Genomic DNA, 23,066 nt, shown 5'->3' with positions numbered 1-23,066 from the left:
TATATATAGTAGAAGATTGGCTCTACAGTACTTTGTTTTTATTAGCACCTCACCGAAATTTTCGACCAAGTGACTTCAAGAAACTAAAAAACAACAAATGTTTCCTAATCTGGTTACTCTCCTGATATTAAAAAGGAATTAGAGAAGTTCAGTATACTAGAATTTTACTCGTTCACATCAGTTACTTCGCTTCTAACAAGTACGATTTTATGCATAAGATTTTATGAAAATATTAAGCTTCAGCTAAGAGTCAGGACTTTGAGTTAAGAACCCGGCGCATTGTCCACCTCACTGTTATATTGTATCTCAGTTTTACCTACTAACATTTTAGCCCTCCAGTCTTTGTTAGCGTCGAAACGCCAACCATTAAAGATCTGAAAACATATCTGGTTAGTAATATCCCAGGGTTGCGTTTCAGGAAAAAACAACTAAAGTTAGGACATCATGCCATGTCTCTGCGTCGGTCGAGGCATGCTTCCTATATCTCCACGGATGATTTTTCTGCAGACTCTATAAATATGTTACAGATATTTCTCGGTTATTATATTTTAACATCTGTATTGATCATGTTTAGCTGAGTGCTTTAAAACAAAAGTAATGATTCCTTAGGTCACTAGGCACCTAGGTCACTAGGGACACCACATATAGAAGAAAAGTTTTATAATGTTAAAGCGTTTCGCCATGGATTCATGATGACCGATAGAATTACATAACATAACATTGTAAACGCATTTAGGGATAGGCGGACCGTTTATGATCAAAATGATTAGTATTTTCGCATACGAAGATACTACAGGCTGTCACGACAGCAACCTCCACATGGAACAACCTCCACAACGAATAAGTGTATTTTGAAACAAAGTGTGCCGTGTTTATATTGAAACAGCCGATGCAGCATCTACTTAAAATTATTTAAGTTTTTTTAACAATCGAGTCATTGTCGTGTTGGCGATAAGGGCACAATCAGGTAACAAGTTTCGCCATATGGTGGCCCGCATTCCATTTTTCTCTATCAGAGACTTTTAGAACACACTTGTATAAAGTACGCTTAGTAAAGAAAATGCGAACTATTTGTAGATTATTTGATAATATTATATAATAGATACAAACCTAAGAACGATCATTACCTAATTTAGAAAACATGCTATCTGACTTAAGTATTTTTATTTTACTGTAACCCAGTACTGAGCAAATGGGATCAAAACTACAACACTCATTCAGTAATCGCTACAAGGAACCACAGAAGCTAGTCTCTAAATTGCAACGATTTTCTGCGCATAATATTCGACAAGAATTTTTATGCGCATATGTATCTTTTCGCTTTCGCTTTAAGACGTGTTTTCTTTTATATATGGTGTCCACTTGTCAGTTGCACGATACAAGCAAACTGCCTTTAGGCGTTGTCGTCAGGAAGACAAGTCTTTAAGTGTTTAAAAAAAATCCAGTCCCTTTTCGTAAGGACCCTTCTAGTTCCTCATTCGACTACTCTAAATTCACTGAGTTGAGCCTCCGAGAGTCAACAACGTATACGAAACTGATGTAGCGTTGGCGGAACGGGAAAACTAACTTGACCAGTCGTTTAGCCAGCGGGCGGCCGTGCTGGATGTAGAGCTAGCGGACTCGGTAAACGCCAGGCCTCGCAAACAAACCTATCAAGTACTAGGGAACGAGACGAAAGACAAAAGAGTTGTCGTCCCGCCGTACCGTTCGACAGACAGATATCAGAAGAGCAACTGTAGCCGGATGGTAATTCAGTTTTTACTACCGTTACCGAACTGCAGTGGTAGTGCCAGTGATACGGGTATCGTTGCTTGGCCTCCTCTAGGCTCGGCTTGCTTGTTTACTAAGCGTCATCATTTTTATGAAACGTGCCGATTCAACTGTTGACTGTCCTATGTCACTGTCTAAATAGGCATGCACACCGAATAATAGAGGTCGGCTTAACTACAATTTTGCCATGAGACGAAAAGCTACCGAGTGCGTGTTGGTGCAGGTACAAACATCGTCGCCAACACCAGCAGTGATGGCCACAGGAACTTCTGTGGTCGATGCCGAACCCACACAGGACCGGGCATCAATGGAACATTTAGTGGTGATTAACAAAACCATCGGCTTTTACCACGATAAGAGAAGCTACTGAAATAAGCAAGCACAGGTAGTATAATTCTGTGTTAAAAAAAAAAATTTGCCAATAAGAACGAGAGGCAAGCACAGTGAAGGTTCAGCTTGCATATACTAATGACGTTTTCCCAAGAAAGCAGTCTGGTATTAAAAATAAAAAGAAAACTAAATCAATATTATAGATACCAAATACAAAAATAAGAGAGAGAGAGAGAGAGAGAGAGAGCATTACCCTTTAGAAAAAAATCAACGGATCGATGGTCTCACATTTAGTTGTAATGATTTTGTAAAAATCAAGCGTAGCATCTATATAGGAAATCAACTTTGTAACTTTTGAAGTATCTAGATACATACATATCTACATATTTCATCATAATTCACAAACTAAAAATAGAAAAAAAACGAAAAAATAAACAGGATCCATATCTTAAGAATCTCATCAACCAGTTCTACAAACGCCTGCTTATACTCATGCGAGCTATAGTTGGTTTCATTTCTTTATAAACAGTACATCTAAAGGAGGTAAACAAACATTAGAATAGTGCGTCAGGACCTGGTATATCTCTCTGGGCAACGATAGCTAAATCTATCCCTAGAGTTTTCTAGACGAAACCGTGAATATAGACTAAATAGAGCAGACGACAACGACAATCATCTGTCGCCACCACATTGAGATACACAGATCGAATCTGCGGTCTATATCAAATAAATCCAAAGTAGCTCAGCTAGAGCAAACCATAATCTACATACGACGCACAGTCATTAAACGAATAGAGAATCGTTTTATTTAACGAAATTATGTAACATGTGACATCATTCTGACTAGTTAATGTATGTGGTCTACTCGATTGTGGCACGCAGTGTTAAGCAGCCTTGTATGTTTGTTATCTGTGTTTGCGTCGACCAGTCGTTGGTGTAGACTATAGACAGATCAGCCCACAGCGGTACATCTATTTAATCATTAATGTTTGATCCTGTTACCATACAGGATTGAGCAAAACTGCGTGCTTGATCGCAGTCATTGTGTCAAAGGCATCATGGCGTTGCACGCACATAAAAGAATAGGTTCTATCATTCAATTATTATAGCTTTCAGTAGATCTAGAGATGTCTTGAATTGTTCTGCAAACAGTCCTTCCATTTCAATAATAATAATTTTGCATCTACTTTTCTGCTTGTCATGTTATACCTGTTATAACGAGGTGTAGGTTAATAGAAATTGCATAGGCTTGTTTAGGCTAGGGGTTGAAACAATGGCTTTTTTGTAACTGTAAATCTATATAAAATTCATATTTCATCGCTTTATTTTTCGCTCATCTTAACGAGCAGTGTTTTGCCTTTGGTCCTATTCAGTGTCAACCTGATCTACAAACCCTCAAATTCGCATTACATAGGAGTAACCGTTGTATATCCAAAAAAAAATTATATGCGACATAACATCCCCCATGCCCCAAACAAATTCTCCCATTAAATCTGTGAATACCAATACCGTTTGTACAAATACGGTTTCCGTCGCTACAAAGCGGTCAGTCATTACTGTAGTGTTAAGAAATTGGTTCTTGTAACGCTTATTTATTACCTAGATCGCGCACGAATTAGCGAAGAGGAAATATCGGCAGGATGCAGTCGACAACCAACAACCTATACCGTTGTGACGATCAATTCGTTTCGCGTTGTTATGCATAATATCCCCAACAGCTGAGAACGACCGAATAACTTGCTTCCAGAAAGTAAACCCGAACAGAAGCCAGTTCCCACCGGCGTAAGCATGATCCCGCCGACTCCGGCCCACATGTATAGACACCCACACCGATGAGTTCGATTGTCGACAAACAAACAGAAAGGGAAAGCAAAAGAAGTGCGAATGAAAACATCAGAGAAATAATGAGTGCATACGCGAACTAGATAAAAACGCCGACTATCTACGATTGTCGCTGTACTCGATACTATACAAACCCTTGCGAATGCGTCCGAAGCAGCAACGGTAGTATCACTAACGCAACAATCACGAGTTGGCAGCAGTTGACGTTCAAGCAAACCACCGAACAGTGGCAAAAGAGCCTTTTGCGTTACATCGTCATCGTATGCTCTAATAACATAATATCGTTAAGGGTGGATGGAATTCTCGTGGAGCGAATTTCAGCGTAACAAAAACGTTGACGGGCAACCTATTCGGTACTCGTTGCCTGGAAGAACGAAGACGTTTTGAATACTGTGGTGGCAAGGACTGGATACCGTGAGGAAATTGTGGAGAAGGCAAGATTTAATCGACTGATTGTGCAATGCGGCACGAGCTGCTCGCAGGGCGTCGCGTAGTGAAGACGCAGTTGGTGGTCGTCGCCGACGGCCGTGATCAGCGATACCTTAGTTGGGGTAGCACAAGCAGTAGTAATAGCACCAGTCCTAGCAGTAGAAAGGAGATCTGGCGGTAGAACGAAAGAGTTCCTGCAAGAGAGAGCACCGGGACAATATAGCGCATCAGGCGAAAAACATGAAACCATAGCGCGCACATGTGGCAATGATCTATATACCGATACAACGAGATGAACAGTCGTACAGCGGCAACGGTAGTGTTACCAACAACGACGCACTGTGACGATCGTATAATACGAGTCCCTGTGAAAGTGTAGTGCCAGCGATGATTAAACAGGACATTTATAGAAGAGAGGTACTACGCGCTATTAAAAGGCTACCAGGAGAACTATCACCTTTATAGCGACTCCACACGCACAGTCAAGCGTAGTTTGGTATTTTGCTGGAAAGTTAGCTGACCTTGGATACTTTTTAGTACAGACTGACTCACAGACTTTATGAAACTGAGTTCTAACTGAATTACTCTTTCTGTTTGCTTCGAACACCCTTTCGCAGCTGGCACCCCTGTTGATTGCAGTGTGCGTGCTTTTTTGTGTTTGGCAGATTCTAGGGCAATACCGTTCCCGGTAGGCTGAGTCTTGCAGATTTTGTGATATATACATATATTTAGAAACCTAAACTACAAGTTTTTTTAAGAGTTAAAAAAATCGATAAATGCAAAAACAAGAAGCTATGCTGTCCCTGGTCAGAAATCAGAGTGGAGGAAAAAAATTTCATAGAATAAAAAGCCCTTGTGCGTACAACGGTTATACGCTTTTCTTCTATGGGCAAACGTACGTAATTTTGGATTTGAGAATCGAACACAAAAAAACGAGGCCGCACATACAAAGGTAACAATGCATGCGGAATACATAAACCCATACAAAATTATGTGCTCTTGTTGCTGTCACATGCGACGTACTAATCATCTATGTCAAATATAAGAAATGGTATGACCGAAAATAATAACCGTGTTTTTCTTATTCGGGTAGGATAATACTGCCACATGGCGAAATTGTTTCCTGTAGAAATAGAGCCAAGATGCGCTAGCTTGTCATTGTCAGCGTGTGATTATGAACACAGGCTGACCTAACGCGTTCCGTCCAAGCGACGAAATCGGAAGGGAGAAATTTGATTCCTCAAGCAGAACAAACTCAATATTAAGTGGGCCTACGATGACTATTTGGAACTAGCAGCGGCGTAATACCATGAAATTACGTTTTACCACAGCCCCCCTTAGAAATCCAGTCCTTTCACCGAATTCAACTTGCTCCTGAGTGGAATGATACTACAGAGATTGTAGCGAGGGTTGACCAAAATTCGCCTGTGATCATATCAGGGGATACGACGATATCTCAGAACTGACGTTCTACAGCAGAATGCTGCAAGATCCCTTAGAGTGCAGGAAAAATTCTGCCGCTCTGAAACATCTAAATCTTCGAACATCAACAAAAAAATATAAGAAAAACGTCAACCATTTAGCTCGGAAAGATGTAAACTAAAAGATCGTTTGTTTCTTGATGTTTTTTTTTTTATTATTATCGTCATATTGAGCAAGGCAACCATACGGGTTGGTAGTTCGAGCGTAAATGAACATAAAGAAACATATGTGAACGGAATCTTTATAGGCGGTATACCGTTGGTGCAGGATTTCGTTTAATTAACAGGAGACCAAACGATTAGAACAACTCATGTAATGAAAAGGATTTTACGAAAAAAGAGCTTTGAAACAACAAAGTAATTTGATATTGAAAATTAGCAATGAGTCTGTTTCTACGACATATTCAACACAACGAGATGAATATACTAGACGGTATCTATGTCCCAAGCACTCAGTATTATCGTTTGGGTCAAATTAGAAGGACCAAACAGGCTCCACATTTGGCGGACATTACTTCCCATTATTCGTCTTTGTACACAGCGAGAACGCATATTATTCATCTGTTCAATTCCGACGATTTACACCATAATACAAAAATATGTCGCTTCTGAAGGGAACGTTTTTTGTTTATGATAACACTGATAAACATCAGAAGCCAGCAGTACTTCAGTCGTTCAAGTCGCCACCATGCTAGTAAATATATATTATATATGAGAAAACGTATTCCGCATATGGTAGTCAATAAGCGAATTTTTCCACATCACTTCCTGCTGACGATGACTCACGTATTTGTCAGTTTGAAAGTGTTCCCCCAGACGCATTTCATTATAGCAAGTACTGCGTGTGTTCAGAAGTATCGCTAAGCCATGGTGTTAGTTCTCTGCCTATCAACGGAAAAGCTTGATCGTTGTTTAGCCGTTTGTAAGAAGTAATAAAAAAAACTCGTCGCACTATGAAAAAATAGCGTCACAGACATGATGCACTATAAATTGAACTACCTGGAACTTTTTAAGATCGCATGTATGGTGTTTTGTTGTCGTATTATGTATTTTTAAATTATTCAAATTGGCAATACGTAAATGAGCTGCTATAGTGTAATCCATGAGTTCTTAATAATTCTTTATCGCGCTTCAACCTGACTGCTATTTCTGTTCGATACTATAATGAACATCCGCGTTTAGGATTTATCCTTTTTGCGTTTACAGTACATAAATACCTACCAGTACGCTTGTATACTTGTGTGATTGTAGTGTAACTGACCAGTTACAAAATCAAACAATATAAGGGTTTAACCCCAGTTCAACTGCCTGTTGCGAAATATGATTGACTTTTCGTTCCTGACAGACTGCATTGCCCCAACTGTCTAAACACCTTTGTCCCCTTCCCCAATCGTCGTTTCTTTGATGCAACCCACCCTCTACGACAGAAATTGAAACGACGCTAGCCACATTAGCAAAGTGTGTACCAATGTACATAGACCACAGGAGATGTGCTAGCCCAACGTCATGGCTGGTGCAGTTATGGCCGTTGTCTCATGCAAACTGCTGGTGCTCCTGATGGACGACTGCCGCCCTTTCTGCACTCTTTGGTGGCCGTCTTCCATCAAGCCGAGCAGGCAACGGCCAATACGATGAACCGGCTTTTTCTGATTAAAACGTTGTATGTCTCTGCGCCGCCGCTGTTGCTGCCGCCGCCATTACTATCCTATTTGTGTTTGTCTCCAATCAAGCGAGACGGAGCGAACCACAGACGAGCGACGTGGACAGATAGCCGCGCTGAACAACGCGGAGAGGCATCAGGCGGACTTGCAGCATGAGCGCTACGGGGAATCGACGGACCACGTTTGAGCCGTTGGTTAAACAAACGTCGAAATTTCAGTATCACAATTCTACCTCTAGTGAAAAAACTAAGAAACATGGTACATTTGTTGCGCTCTTACTAACAAGCACGTTGCGTGTGCCTTTATGCATAGAACAACATTATAACGCAGTGACTACCACGCCGAGATCCAACAACAGCAGCGGTAACATCAACACATGGCTCCGATCAGCCACCGGCTGTGATTGTGCTCTAAACGATAAACACATGAAACAAAATTGAATGATGATTTTTCCCCATCAAGCAGCTTCTAGGCATTTTTTCCATACTTGAAGACAGCGCTGCACCATCGTTTATAAACGCCGAGGCAGGAACCAACATTTCCGCGCAGATATATCATAAAATTTACAAATGAATATTTATGTAAAATGGTGATGCGTGAAGTGTACTCAAGCGATGTTGTAAAAAAAAAGCGATTAAAATACAAGGAAAAAAGCTATTAGGAAATAATTGGCCGTTACTCGATGCAATCTCTATTATAAATGAAATTGACGTTTTATTTCCACAAAAGTAAAATCAAATATATTTAATAGCGAAACAGACGCAGAGCGAAGACCGCAGGTGGTGCTCTATTTATCTATGAACACTGCTCCACGCTCAGTAGTCACTGCGAGTGGAAATGATTTTCGCTATTAATCAGCCACTTTTTCCTATTCTTAATATATGTCCGTTTCTTTGACAGAAACGAGGTCCATGGCTATACACCTAAATTTTGAAACGTATTTTTGATTCGCACACTGCACAAACAATAGCGACATATATCGAATTTTACAAAAACAATGTTAACCATAGAGTTGGTCGCACTAGCTATATCGTTTTCCTATTTTCTTATGCTGTTATAAATGCGGTGATTTTCTTGATTCTGCAGGTTCGACCTAGACATCGGTAGGAAGGTTCCAATCTTTTCGCTTAATAGTGTCGTTTTACCAAGTTAAAAAGATTTGACACAGCGTACGCGCAAAGGTCTGTTACGTCAATAGTTTTGACAACCCAAAAAAACGTCATCTGGAAAGGAAAGGAAACTTGTTTTTGACGAGCTGATAAAAGATATATACACACCTCTATTCGCTCTTTGTACTAGCTATGTGTATAGGCCACAGGCGTATATGGCAGTCAGAAACGATATTCGAGTGTATCCCATTGACAAACGGCGGCTCCTCAACGCTGGTTGAACAAAATCAGTCTACCCTTTCATTGGTACTTTCTTCGACAAGTATTTCTAGCATTGGATTCTTACGAATGATCAACCATAGAGCGACGATTAAATATCAATGTTTGTAATGATGGCACTTCGTCTATGGTGCTTCTCCTTTTCAACTTTTGCGATATAGGCTATACTAGTCGCACATGCAAAGTTCTTCGTGCAACCTGCCGGCAGAACACCTGATTATTGGTGACGGCTACAGTCTCTTAAGAAGACAGGTAATGTTTCTGATGTAGAGTGTTGATGATCACACTTCACCAAATCATTGAATAACACTCCTATGAGAAGACACGAACCTCAATTTCAACTTTAGCTGCGTGAAATCAACGACACAAAAACTAACAACACAAAAAACAACCAACTATTAGAGATAGCTAAACACTTATCATCACAGCACAGCTTTGTTTGTATATGTAACACCAGCACCAGGTAAGTGGTTCAATCGAATTGTTGAATGCACGGTACAGGATTACAGTTCATCTCAGCATTGACGAAATTCGGTACCGAGGCAGGATCTAAACCGCTTTTCCGCTCTGCACTCACGCACTGCGAGCCCGAACAATAATTATTGCAATAATGTAAATATTGTAATTCTTATGCTACTGGTATTGAACTCACACGCCGGTCACACTATTCCATGGCACTTCTCTAAGCACTCGTCACTCCATGAAGGTCACTCGTCACTATACTCTAGGCGAGCACAACAACGACAATCCAGTATTACCAGTAGCATATAGCACTTTCGACTGCCACTATCATTTCCACCACGGTTAAACTAAGACAGTAGAAAAGACATTATTGATTTAAGCAACCTATAACGATCCTGCCTCCACAGCGAGGACGCGCTCTGTCTACGACAAAATCAGCACCCTGCCGTACTGTAGCATTCCGGCATCGTGTATCGTATTAACAAAATTAAAGTAAAGCAACGATAACAAATAATAGCCGCAGTAGCAGCGGCAGCCAGCGAACGGAACGATCGCGTGTCTCTATAATTGTGTGCCTATCTCTTCGTCAGAGTTGTCGAGAAACGAGACGATGGCGGGACACCAGAAGATGAGATGGGAAATGGCTTGCAGCCGTCGTCGTGCCGTGACTGCTTGCCGTTGTTGTACGTTCGAATCTGGGTGACAACAAGTAGCAGTTAGCTGCTGCGAGCTATCGAGCGGGCAAGCAATCTGCCCCTGCAGACAGGCTGATCTGCACGCATTCTAAGGGTAGCGCCGACAACTCTGATTCCAATAATCATCGACCAGAAAAACGGAACAATCGATGGAGCCTAGTAGTAGCAAGCACCCTGTGAGAAAGACGAGCTTCGTCAATAGACCGTTAGAGGTCGCTACTTGGGTCGTACACACTATATGCGCTACTCGCCGTTCAGTTGCTCACAAAAATGAGCAATGTCGTCGTTAACGATCAACAAGGGAGCTAAACGGCTGGCTGCACAGTGGCGCGCGAAGCAAGTAGTAGTTAGCTAGCTAGCTCGGAGGTTGTCGTTGCGGATTTAGCGGGTGTGATATACATGTGTTGGATTCTGCACTGCTGTACAAATTCTGAGTATACGGTGCATATGGTGAGAAATAATCAAATGCATTTCAAAGTAAATGGAGTTTTGCAGGTGATTTTTTGTTGAAATTGCTGAACACTGCACTTGCATCTATTTGTTAGAGCTTGTTCATAACCGTTATTGTCGTGATTGGGCCAGAAAGATCTGTATACTATAAAATCAAGTTAAAAAATAAGCAAAGAATGTGCACCTTGCCAATACCACACTGGACAGTTGTAATGAAGGTATAGGATTTAGATGATATCGATCGAATATATTTAAATACAAGTTTTCCGACGCACAGCCATACCTTGCTTAATTTCCCTATAATAAACAAATTTCTTACGGTGCAATAAGCATTAATATTGCTAACCGCTTTTGCCTTGAGAGGCATGCCTTTAAAGAAATCATTATGTTGGGTAAACAGGTTTATCTGTTCTGCTAGTTGCAACAATCATATTTTTTAAGTTGTAACATAGGGATGAAAGAGTGGATACTTGCTTCGCGCTATAATTGATGAAGAAGTTCAATCCGAGCTTTGAATAAAGGCTTCTTGTATTAACGGTCGCACGGCGACATTTTCGCGCCAAACAGAGCAATATGGTGCCTGCTCAAAACAAACAACAAAGATGGCACCCATGCAATCGGCATTCGAAAAATGCTTAAGCTTGTTTGCTCATTGAATGTAGGTTACTTTCAATACACAAAAATAAGTCACTCCTTTCTTGTAATGGCGAAAAGCAAGAAAAATCCGAGTGGATCGAAGGTGTGTGAGCTTTACGCACCATTGCACTATTATGAATCATTCTGTTGTCGCAAAGGTGATACTCGAAATTACTGGTCGCATACGAATGTATGGCCAATGCTTTAATTGAAACATTACTAATGAATTTGTCATAAACAATTAACCCAAACATGTTGTAAAGCGGCAGATAACAATCCGCGCAGTACCGTGTTAGAATACGAAAATAGAAACTAAAGGATGCCCAGCAATAGCTCTGTTAAAATAACAGTACTTAATCTGCACTGTCTGAACCGCAAAAGCTAAAATGAAATTGATCGGAAACAGTTTACTTCGTCTACAATGTTCCTCTAGTTACGGCAATGTATTCGATTCGACATTAGTATTGTAGAAGTAAATAATATTTTAAACGGCCAAGTTTCCAGTTAGGAAGCAAAAGTCGCTGTTCCATCAACGACACAAACGTAAACACTGTGCGCGTAAAGGGTCTACTATTTACGGTAAAAAATCTGCTGGTTTCTTGACAAATGAAAACAAAATGTTTTACAACATACAAATTGTTCCTGCGAATCCGTATTGCTAATCGCCATTTTAAAGAAGATAGCATTAAAGGAACTTATGTAAGGAATTGTTGGAAACCCTTAGGTAAAAATGTTGTTTGCTTATCGGTTTATATTCAGTTAAGATAGGGTAAATATTAACTAAATAAATAAATGTCTACTTTGATTGGACATTTTAGGTTAACATAATAGCTAAAAGTACGAGACGTGCGAGTATAGAGTATGTTGACCGGTACGAGAATCTGACTAGTAAAACAGAAACGTTAAGTCTACCATTTGAAAGCAAGTGTAACAATGTCGAACAGACTTGGTACATTTTTTCTGAAGTTATTTTTATCCAGTACAGCGCTTGATGGTATTGTAAATTTGCATTTATAGTAGCAATTCTTACTGCTGCGAAAAAATATTTGGAAACGTTTTCTGTTTGTCTATATCCTACAAGTTTGTCAAGCTCAAACTAAAGACGCTTATTGACTTTTCTTCTATATCACAACATTACCTCATTTAACTTAATAAATGCCGTACATTATTTATTTAAAGGCTGCAAAACATTCGATATTTCGGTGGTTTTGACTAGTATATATGACATTCAGTATACCAGCAGTGGAGCATGTACAATATATGTTATCCTATGATCTTCAGAGTTCTTCAGTGACAACAACAGCAATATTACAACCAGTATCAGTTTTTCAAAAATCACCCGGAATCATAGGCATTCGTGTTCACGCCAAACCAGCCGCCAAAGAGTCGGCGATTACAGGTATATTATATTGAACCACGTGACGATAACGTATGAGCTATAAACTAATTCAGTTATATATCTATAGCTTAATCTGTTAATACTGTTTTTGGATAGGGAAAGGATATTTGGAAGAAATTTTGAATACATTGCTTTATATTATTAATATAACTCTTATTTGAACGAAATTTTATAGTCATAGAAAATTTCAGAAGCCCATACTGTGTAATCTAGTCTTTAGAGTTAGCATACTTATTTTCAATAAAATCCTACGTCATAAGACTAAAGTCTACGAATGTGACTTCAGTTCAGTCACTTTTCCTATTTATTTGCAGGTGTTACAGCTGAGGCCGTCGACGTGCAGATCGGAGCACCTCCCGTAGACGGTGAGGCCAACACTGAACTTGTCAGATTCATAGCGAGACTATTGGATCTTCGAAAAAGTGATGTTTCGTTAGATAAAGGGAGCCGATCACGTGAAAAGGTCGTTTTAATTGAGAGCACTATGAGCCCAGAAGAGGTCCGCGACAGACTCAAAGCAGCTGTGGAATGATCGTCTTAACGAATAGGCCGCGAAGTAGGATCTCTATGTTTCTCGTTATGTATAATACAACATTACTAATAGTATTCCTATGCATATTTAGTCATTGCATAATTAGTATGATTAATCTATTGAGATAGTCGGCATTCTACTAAAAAAAATATTACAACTATTTTTTTCTTCTATTAATTTATGACTTGCTCGGTATACACAGTATATAATTTGTACCGATATAAGTGTTTTTATAGGGGGCACATCAAAAATGTTTGACGCTCTGGTGCATCACGTCACTGTTATACGGACTATTAATTGCTCATTTTTATTTGCAAATAGAAATGCAGCTAAAGGACGAGGACACTGTCCAGAAGATCTACTAAATGCCTAAGATAGCCTTGACTTGCTTCATTGTGTCGTCGGGATCCGCAACTGTGTGGCCTTGAGTGCGCGGGTCATTGAATATTTCATAATCGTTGCCGCCAAATGCGGTTTTGTCTCCAAAAAAATGTATTTCAGTAAAACCTTCATCCACAAGAGTTTTCAGGCAGTATGTCTTGTCCCAACCTAAAATTAAATTTACATTCTATTAGCATGTCATAGCTGTATGCTTGAAATCAAGTACATTTAATATTAGAAGTAGTAATAAATAATAATAAATAAATAATAAAGTAATAAATAAAAAATAAATTTAAAAAAAAAGTAGTAAAAAAAGAAGACATAATATTAAGGGACTACCGTTTAAGGGGTGAAGGAATATTGATATGGACACAAAAAACCAGTAGCGACAACTCAACGGATGGATGAGGACAAATCAAGGGACCGTACCAATAGGAAACACGTCGATAGAAATCTGTCCTCCAATAGCAAAGGTCATTTCCGAATCCTTAAAGTTTTCTTTTAGCGCATCAATCATCTTTGCACGAACATTGTGCTCTTTATCGTATTGAACAAAGTGATCCCGTTCTTCTTGATTGACGTTTCTACCCGCTGGACACACGTTAAGCATTCCCTTGCGGAATTCAATGAACGTTCCGCGCTTATGCGGAAGTTCTAGTTCAGAAAGGTACCTGTAAAAGGTTAGAGAGTAGATAAAAATTACGAAATTAAGAAAAGTTACGTAAAAGAGATTGATATTTAGTGTATTTGTTATAATCTAACTATGAAACTGCTAAGAAATCATTGAGATGCTTTCGACAATTGTAATCACGAAAAATTCTCTCCAGTATCCTTGACTAAATGTAATTGCGAGAAGACAAAGCAGGCGTAAATCTCGCCTTACTTCGCAGTATTGGCCTACGAAATATTCATAAAATACGAAACACATGTATTAAATTACCTTGAACAAAATACCAAAAAAATTAGGACACTTGTTAATGTATATGGAGAGATTATTTAGCAAATATCATCAGAAGGCACGGATGTTTTGAGCACCAGTTCAGGTTACATAATAGAACCAAACATTTGCTCACATTTTTTCATAATCTCTTACCTAAACTTGATAGAAAAGGTCATGGAGGTCTGGAAAAGAAGATTTTACGCTATAATTTTGTTTTATCACAGAGCTGCATTGAATCACTATGGAAAAATTTTGCATATTGAATAAACTAATTTAAATCATTGGTAAGGGCCTATACTTAGAGCTCAGGTATTTTCTAATCGATGTAAAGATAATTAATTGGCCACGAGTTAATTAAAAAATATAATTGTTAACCTTTAAAGAACCAAACTACTTCGATTTAAACTAACGAAAGCTGAAACCTCTGAATAGTAACACTTGTGCAATCAGCAGTACTAAAAGCCAGTTTTTATTCCATTAGCACAAAAAAATGCCCAGCTATCAAGGCGTGCTGTTGATTACCTCAGAGAGAAGTTTATGATCTTCTGCAATTTTTCTTCTCCGGCAAATTTCAGCAAGCTTTGATCAGTAATTTGTTTTCCTTTCTTGAAAGCGATTAGCCCGTTCTCTGAAAAAACGTATTCAAACTTTTCTATGCATGTACCCATCTGTTCTTCGATTTTGGCCATGTCCGATCCTCCCACCAGGCCAATAGGCACTTTCTTGTTAATTTCTTTGAGAAAGGCCTGCATCACGGGCGTAATAACACTTCGCGGCTTGGTCAATGTGCCGTCAACGTCAAACAGAAGGATCATTTTTGTCGTCATGGTAATTAAAATCGCTTGACTTCTAACGAAACCGATGACGAACAAGCCTGTAAATCCGTGAATAGGACAAAATTTGCTGCGAATACGACTTTGCTGTTAAGGAGTCACAAATATGGACTCTGTGAATAAATAAGTAACCCCAGGGAAGAGCTGTTGTTTTCACGGGACATACATCGCAACTGATCCAGATTGCCCACCTAAAAACTCTTCAAAAACGCTGATGTCTTTCATGAATTTCATAACGATAAATATTCAACAATACATGTTTTTGTTCGTAAAGTCCATAATACTGATTTCTTACACTCACAAGAGTAGTTATTAGAATACCTGCCTATAAACACACGAATTGCGACAGAGTAGCGGACGTCGATCTAATAAGTGACGATTAATGATCACCAACGTGAATCGTATCCCACAGAGAGAGACGCCAAACCGGGTAATGCTCCAGCGACATCAGCATACAAATAAGCTGTGTATTGCTTTGGCAACAAATAACGCTGTAAATATTTATCTAACTACACTACGACAACTTGATTCAGAACACAATTACACTTATTTTAGTGCAAGTAGCTTTTCCTGATTTATTATTACATGGATATGAACGCAGTATGATGACGCAAACGATTACACGCGGTCAGCAATAAATCACTTGGTTCTATAAGATGGCAAGACTATGCATTGACAGCCAGTCAAATATTCACACGTTGCCGGCTTTGCGCACATCTAGCCTGCTGATCACGATATATAATAACATTCGTGCCACTAACCATTTCCGAATCACCAAATGTACCACAATGGTACCACAAGCAATGTTGGATGGTGATTTTTTTACCATCAGATCGTACACGAAAACCAACGTGTTGCGAGAAACAACTATTGTATTTTAGATTTGACTCGACTGTATGTACGCTTTCAAGCTGTGTTCTTCGTATAGTAAAAATACGTTTTTAAGGCGTTTCTGGGAATTTTTTGGCGGCCAACTATATCGAACCAGACGTGAATGATGGTCATAGTGAAATTAGAATGTTGAAGGATCCTGTGATTAGCAAGGAAATGCGGCCAGATCGAATATTTACGTTCTTGTTTGGCGTGCGCTGATAAGTGTGTATAGTCTGGTCTCGTTCAGAAGGTCTTTATAGTTTAAAGCGTAATTACCTTCAGGTATCGCATCACTTTTTTTTTCTTTGTTTAATAGCAACCGTAATTTGAGTTCGCTATCTTTAACGATTACTGGTGCTGCCAATGGCAAACGTAATAAATATATATATGTATATATATATAACTAGAAACCAAGATTGGATGACTGCAGTAAATTGTTTGGTGCGCAGAAGAACAAAAGTAAATAATTTTTGGTATAAATAATTTTGGTAAATAATTTTTAAGGTAAATAAAACTAAAAATGTCTAAAATGCCGCATGTTTCCAAGCCTGCGGATCCACATAGAATACAATGTTAGAAAAAGCACGTTATTTATTAACTTAGATAACAGGAATAACGCGCTTCACGCCCTGTCATGTCGCTTATCGCAGCTTTTACTAACTCAAATATTTGGTAACTTATTACGGACTCAGCTAATATTATTCTCAAACGATAATCAACGTATTCTCTACACGTATTCCATATTAGATTTTGCTTCAATATCCGTCATAAATGCTTCAGGGAAACAATCGGATACTATTTCTCGATTTAGACGAGAGCAACGTGGTTCTTCGGTTACTTAGTCTTTTTAACCCTATATCGGACTGTGTACAACACGATTATTTTTTACGTTCTTACTTACTTATACTAAACATGGAGCGAGAAGCCAATTCGTAATGCCACTGTTGGCTAGTATTGATTGAGCACTAATTGCATAAGATGAATTCAATAAGATTGTATTAAAATTATCTGTCTATTTATTCAATTGTACTTATTACATCTAAAGTATTTTCTCCACTTTATTCATTTTAGTTATGGAAAAGCTCCTACCAAAAACGAGTTCTGAGTTCACCTCAAAGGAGTACTGGGACTGCTTTTTCAATCGGCGGGAATCTGCATTCGAATGGTACGGTGAGTACCACCAGCTGTCGCCTATAGTCTTCAAGTATGCCAAGCCATCGGACCGCATACTTGTCGTGGGCTGCGGCAACTCGGCCATGTCGTACGACCTACATCAGAGTGGCTACAAGAATGTGGTTAGCGTTGATATCTCGGATATAGTCATCAACCAGATGAAGAAAAAATATCCAGAACTTGATTTTCGTCATATGGACGCAACGAAGTTGGAGTTTAGCGACTCAGAATTCAATATAGTGATTGATAAGGGAACCATCGATTCACTATTGCCGAATTTTTCAAAAAAAAATATTACCACAGTGGAAAAGGTCCTGTCGGAGATCACACGATGTTTGCGGCACGGAGGTCGTTTCATGTGTGTTACGCTGCTGCAAAATCAGGTATCACAGGTTTTATTTGGTTTCTTTAGTCAGTCGGTTGATGATGTCACGTGGGTAGTGCGTGTTCATCGATGTGTCGAAGCAGAAGATACGAGGCACGAATTTACCTTGCCTGTGTACGTTGTTGTTGTTACTAAAATGAGACGATTACCTGTTGGTCCGTATGTCTTCGAGTCAATGGTTAATATCAATGCCAAGTCTGTTAGGCATTCCTCCGTCGAAGCCCTTCTTGCCGATATTAAAGATCAACAGAGCTACGCTTTTTTACGGAACCATTTATGTCATGCTACGCTTGACAAAGAATGTCGAACCGAGCTATATTCGGCAGAAAGTGACAAACCTAAATATGAGCTCTTTATTGTAGATACGCCTGGCGCAGATCGACAATCCGGTCTTAAATTTGCTTGTTTTATAGTGCCTGAAGGGCGCGAATCCGAATGGCTCTTCGGCACAACTGAAGGACGCAAGCTATCCGCGAAACAGTGCCGAGCGTCTCGGGTCGTTTTTGTGCATTTAAGCCGTAGTTTCACGTATAACAGCATAGAGGAGATCAAGGACGAGCTGTCGGCTCCCATTCGTCAATTAACGCCCAAGTCTTACAAGCAAGGATCTCTGATCCCGTTTCTATCTGCGGGCAAAGCTGCTAATAATCGAACATTAATAGAGAAGAATTATAGTCCGATTAGCGGTGACTTTGTTATTGAAGACGTTAAGGTCGGCAACGAAATCTACCGGCGGCTAATTTTCCTCGATCGGCCATCCGTTATCCAAACGGAGATGCGGGTCTACAAGACAAGAGTCGACTATACGTACTTATCAAGTGAATACTATAAATTTATGGTGGCAGCTCTAGGTTTTTTTGGCAATCAAGCTGGATCCGCTTTACTGCTTGGTCTTGGGGGCGGAATGTTGGCGTCATACACTGCAAAGTATGCCAAGTGGAAAGTGCAGGCCGTCGAATTGGATCAAGCAGTTATCGATGTAGCTAAGAAGCACTTTGGACTAGTTGAAAATGTCGAAACCGAGTGCGGCGACGCTCTTGACTTTGTGCGAACGTCCAAGGAAAAATTTGATATCATTTGGCTTGATATTGATAGCAAAGACGTCTCACACGCACTTACGTGTCCACCTGAGGCGTTCTTGCAAGAAGAATTCCTCAAAAACGTTGAGAGACTTCTAAGAACGAAGGGAGTCTTTGTACTCAATCTAGCCTGTCGCGACGAAAATAAGTGCAAGGATGTATATAAAACAGTGGCTGATAATTTCAGAAATTTAAAAATGGTCGATGTTCCAACGGACACGAACCAGGTCATCTATGCTTCGAACAGTAATAGTCTTGAATGTAACGTAAAAGAGATTCGATCACTGCTTAAACGATTTAACAAAGACAACGATGTGGAGGATTTCGAAAAAATGCTACAGAATATTGAGCTTTGATTTACATTTGAAAAAATACTTGTAAATATAAATAAATACTTACATTTGTTCCTTGAATTAGCAATCGATATTATTACTACTAAATGCCCATCGGTAGTCTGTAGAAAGATGAAAATATAAAAAAAAACGTACATCTTTCAGTTGCTTGCATTTCTTCAGAAGTAAGCGTTGCTGTACACCGGACATTACTCAACGAAACGGATAGGTCGAAATAAACTATGTTGTGCAAAACCTTAAGAACTAGCGAATACGTAATGAAGGCTGCTTACTATAACAATCATCTTAAGTTTTGTTTATTCGTTTATCTTTAGGTCGTATCTAACCAACTAAATAATAATGTTCGTATATGATACAAAATTTCTGCAAGAAAGGTTATTTAAGTGTGAAAAATCAGTTTAGAGTTCCGAGAGCTTTAGGCTCTATTTGCAGATAGCCAACCGAAGCAAAGTGCGCATTTTTATGACTGGAAATAGTGTTATGAGAAAAATGTACGGTTATATTTAGAAAAAGATATTAGCGAATATAATATCCGTTTAAGCGCTCGTGCAATTATAAATTAAAAATATATATATATATATAGAGTGGTCGTTTATTTAAATTGTATTGTTTTTTAAGAACTCTGATAATTTCACTTACAAAATAAATACTAAATTGTAAAATAAGGATCGATTTTTTATTTGAGAACTGTATAAATGTAACCTGTAAAATGCATGGTGTATATTTTTCTAATAAAGAAGTTTCAAAATGACATATCAAAATATATTATGATGTAATGTATTAGCGCAAATCAGTTTATTTTAAGGTAATCAACGAACTGAGCATTGATATTTTACTGCCAATATATCAAGCAAATACCTTATCCACTGTCATGAGGACAGCAATATTTAACCTACTATAAGCGAATTCGACGGACTTTGAAATTAAATAATATTGAAGTAGTTGGGATCGAATGATGGTTTTCTAAAATGGAGTGCTAGAAATCTTCTCCCTTCCTTTCTCCATGCTTGTACGAGTACTCTAGCCGCTTTTAAACAGCCATATACCCACTGCCTTTCCAGATGTAACTTCCCTATCTATGGCTTTTCAAAGTAAATCGAAAATAGAGTACGCTTGCCCTTCAGTTGCCTTTTTTAGGGTATGGAAAGCTCCGAAATTATATGGACTTAAATTGTGAGAACAAGAAGGTTGATGCCAACATTAGATATTCATTTGCCCAATCCAAAATATAATTGAAGCATTGCATTGAGATTTGGCGTTGTCACCGAGTAAGCAGACCGTGTGCTCCAATGTCTGTATCAACGACTGACAGGTCTTTGCATATTATTTTATTTTCGACAATTATATCATGATAGCAGATGTTCTTGGTATCCATTGCGATTTCTACCATCATTTTGCGTCCGAGCCTACTCGACACTGTCGCCGAACTCGATTTCTTTTCAGGGCAACATTTTTCTCTCGCTTGGTCCCTCTTCAACTGACAGTAGATATTGAACCATGCCCCGTCTGTGGCGACTGTAAGTTCCATAGATTGTACGTGAAATTTACCACACGTATTTCCAATTGGCTTGGAGTTAATTTTTACTCAGTGTCTGCATTTTCAGTAGTAAGGTTATAATTCTAAAATGCGTTGCATGTGAAATGTTAGTTTTGGCTAACAGAGCCCTTATTCTTTAAGTTCTGATTTCGCAAAAGGCCTTGTCGATTGTGGCGTCTTTCGGGTCTCATCGGGCGCTTCCACGCTAGTCTTTAACACTCTAATCGCCGTTGTCGAAACGTTTGCACCATTTACGTACTCTGCTTTTGCTTAAGGCATCCTTGCTTAATATGGTCTCCAATCTTCGATGAATTCCCGTAGCGCTGTGATCTTCGAACAGCAAAAGCTAGACTACTAAGCGTTGATTTTCAAGACTTAAGGATTTTTTTCTGAGGTCACCTTAACCGATTTTTACTTCCGAAGTTCTAGATAACCAAAGTATTTACAAGCTAAATTTTGTGTGCTACAGGGCAAAAAGTCAAAAAATTACTGTTACTTTTAAAATCAGCCGAGTTCGCTTGTAACAGCCTAAGACGATATTTGGCTGAAAAAGCTCACATAGCGCAGATACGATATAATATCTAGCGTGCATTTTTTAATATTTAAAAGAAAAAGGTAAAACTTTTACAGCCAATACATTTTGATAAGGCGCATAATCGAACGGATAGAAAATTACATTGAGTTTTTAATATACCGGAAGTATATAATTGAATTACACTGAGGCTAAAAAGTGCCTCTGTGATGTTACAGAACCTTCAATATAAGCAAAAATTGGAAAATATGTATATTAAACATATTTGTTAGGGGTATTTGACTCTGCTAAAAAAGATGTCTCCTATAAAAGTTAGATGAGACTCCAAAGTAAAAACTCAGCTCAGATGCATTTAGAGGGCTGCTTGTTAAGACACAGGATCGTACATGCTATCCCTAGTTTTTGAAACAACACGTATTGGAACCAATAAACTTAATATGTTCCATTCGAATAACCAGGTAGCGCATGCAGACTACTCTCACATGTCGTTCTCTCTTAACTATTTTACTTATCTGCTGTGAAATATACGCTGTTTATATTGATTTGGATAGTCCATGTTCAAGTCGCAACTTCAATTCGTTATACAACGTTAAACTGCTATCGACTGCTGCAAACGAAAGCACTATTTTTTGACTATTTTATTTCGAACCTGGTGATACTTGATAAAATGTTGGACCGAATGCCAAACCTCGAGGCGCTATGCACTTACAGCGCCTTATAAACCAAATCGTGTGACTGCCTTTTGTCGTTTCTACTCTGCCTGCTATGGGGCAACAAGCGGAGTTCTTCGTAACTCAGATGCCCTAGGTAAAGTCCCCAGACCAATTGGCAGAGAGTGCCACTAGTAAATGAGTTTACCCTCCCGCAAGCCGGCGATCATGGTGGTGCCGTGTGGCGGGAGGGCATGGTCGCAGCAAAGAGATGCAGGTTGCCCCGCGCACACTTCAAAGGGCATACTCAATGGGGCTCACACAGTGGAGACGGCACAAATTTTTAACACTGACTGATAGTTGAAATGTGTAATATCAATGAAGTTTATCTGCTTTCTTTTTTTAAAAAAAAAACAGTAATAAGCTGCTATTTTTTGTCGTTGCCAAATTTCAAAATTTTTATCGGTCGAAATTTCTTTTCGAAAATTGCTTTTCGAAAAAATTTTGGTAAGTTGAAAAATCACAAATTAAATATTGCTAGGGGTTTAATAAACTCTAGCGACGTCTCTGCGGCGATAGCAATAACAATCGAGAAGCTTCAAAATAGTAACCCGCCCAACGTGGGGCTCGAACCCACGACCCTGAGATTAAGAGTCTCATGCTCTACCGACTGAGCTAGCCGGGCGTTGAATTTGGGTTTCTCCAGATTGTACTCCAGCGAACTAAGCAATTCTGGTTAAGCTCGTATCCACATATGCGGCGGCACTCAGCGTATCTTGTGTCTCAAAATTATCTGCACTTTGCAACGTTTCTTGCGAGCTTTGAAACGTATTCTCGAGTTCTTGAAATTTCGCATTATTTTATGATTGTGACTGATGCAATGAACGTAGCAAGGTGCAATAATTAGCCGAAAATGTTTGTGAAAATGCTAATTTTATATAAAATATGTTCACTTTCAAAATGTACCAACGATTTGATTCACTGCGCGTATACCTTGAAATTATAGATCCTTGTACAGATATGTTCTAAAAGAGTTTGTGAATAATGTAATTATAATAATCAACTCTGTGGGTGAATGGTTAGAATCAACGGACACTCAGGTGACTCTCACTGCGGCCAGAGTGAAGAGAGTAATTTTAGAGAAAAGTATACAACCTTTTTACGGATTTTTTTTCTAAATGTTAACTTAATATAGCAAAACCTAGTTGCCGGCTCCTGTCAGCTAAGCTTCTGGACGAGCAGTAGGTGTCAAAAC

The 23,066-nt window shown here is 39.1% G+C and overlaps 3 protein-coding genes and 2 non-coding genes across 29 annotated transcripts in view; 2 read left to right on the top strand and 3 right to left on the bottom strand.

The window, feature by feature from the left end:
• Positions 1-10,204, bottom strand: part of cyst (rho guanine nucleotide exchange factor 18 cysts) — a 223,300-nt gene extending 213,096 nt beyond the window's left edge. For 15 of the 16 annotated variants that reach the window (XR_015316507.1, XM_086974227.1, XM_086974226.1 and 12 more), the window contains exon 1: positions 8,791-10,204. The gene's annotated coding sequence lies outside the window, so the exon portion shown is untranslated. The remainder of the gene's footprint in view (positions 1-8,790) is intronic. The other variant, XM_086974222.1, reaches the window with a different exon arrangement.
• LOC111254926 (eEF1A lysine and N-terminal methyltransferase-like) lies at positions 1,716-19,152 on the top strand. 10 transcript variants are annotated; one of them, XM_086974244.1, is made up of 4 exons: positions 1,716-2,155; positions 12,426-12,543; positions 12,830-13,099; positions 17,174-19,152. In XM_086974244.1, the coding sequence occupies exons 3-4, from the start codon at positions 13,072-13,074 to the stop codon at positions 19,093-19,095; spliced, it is 1,950 nt and encodes a 649-aa protein (XP_086830370.1). In that variant the 5' UTR covers positions 1,716-2,155; positions 12,426-12,543; positions 12,830-13,071; the 3' UTR covers positions 19,096-19,152. The 10 variants fall into 10 exon arrangements, with proteins under 10 accessions (XP_086830370.1, XP_086830372.1, XP_022672094.2 ...); XM_086974246.1 differs by having other exon boundaries at positions 1,719-2,155; positions 12,858-12,908; XM_022816359.2 differs by lacking the exon at positions 1,716-2,155 and adding an exon at positions 10,352-10,508 and having other exon boundaries at positions 12,858-12,908.
• On the bottom strand, positions 12,287-15,937 carry Pmm2 (phosphomannomutase). Its single transcript, XM_022816354.2, has 4 exons — positions 15,555-15,937; positions 14,919-15,270; positions 13,886-14,127; positions 12,287-13,624 (listed from the first exon to the last, which is right to left on the bottom strand). The coding sequence occupies exons 2-4, from the start codon at positions 15,221-15,223 to the stop codon at positions 13,437-13,439; spliced, it is 735 nt and encodes a 244-aa protein (XP_022672089.1). The 5' UTR covers positions 15,224-15,270; positions 15,555-15,937; the 3' UTR covers positions 12,287-13,436.
• Positions 19,153-21,906: 2,754 nt separating the features above from the next.
• LOC147754470 (RNase MRP) lies at positions 21,907-22,144 on the top strand. The gene has a single exon (XR_015318106.1).
• Positions 22,145-22,423: 279 nt separating this feature from the next.
• On the bottom strand, positions 22,424-22,496 carry TRNAK-CUU (transfer RNA lysine (anticodon CUU)). The gene has a single exon. It is a non-coding gene; the product is annotated as a tRNA-Lys (tRNA).
• Positions 22,497-23,066: the final 570 nt, after the last annotated feature.

The sequence above is a fragment of the Varroa destructor genome, unplaced genomic scaffold, assembly GCF_002443255.2.
Source record: "Varroa destructor unplaced genomic scaffold, Vdes_3.0 BEIS01000007.1, whole genome shotgun sequence".
NCBI classification, from domain to species: Eukaryota; Metazoa; Arthropoda; class Arachnida; order Mesostigmata; family Varroidae; genus Varroa; species Varroa destructor.
The sequence above is the reverse complement of the archived record's forward strand: the minus strand, read 5'-3'. Positions and strand labels throughout refer to the sequence as shown.

Excerpts from the sequence above, each read along its gene's own strand:
- LOC111254926 (XM_022816356.2), top strand. The coding sequence starts at position 11,140 with ATGCTTAAGCTTGTTTGCTCATTGAATGTAGGTTACTTTCAATACACA. Across the intron at positions 12,544-12,857 it reads CAAAGAGTCGGCGATTACAG|GTGTTACAGCTGAGGCCGTC; the intron begins GTATATTATATT and ends ATTTATTTGCAG. Across the intron at positions 12,909-17,173 it reads CGGAGCACCTCCCGTAGACG|TTATGGAAAAGCTCCTACCA; the intron begins GTGAGGCCAACA and ends TATTCATTTTAG.
- Pmm2 (XM_022816354.2), bottom strand. The coding sequence starts at position 15,223 with ATGACGACAAAAATGATCCTTCTGTTTGACGTTGACGGCACATTGACC. Across the intron at positions 14,128-14,918 it reads ATCATAAACTTCTCTCTGAG|GTACCTTTCTGAACTAGAAC; the intron begins GTAATCAACAGC and ends AACCTTTTACAG. Across the intron at positions 13,625-13,885 it reads TATCGACGTGTTTCCTATTG|GTTGGGACAAGACATACTGC; the intron begins GTACGGTCCCTT and ends ATTTAATTTTAG.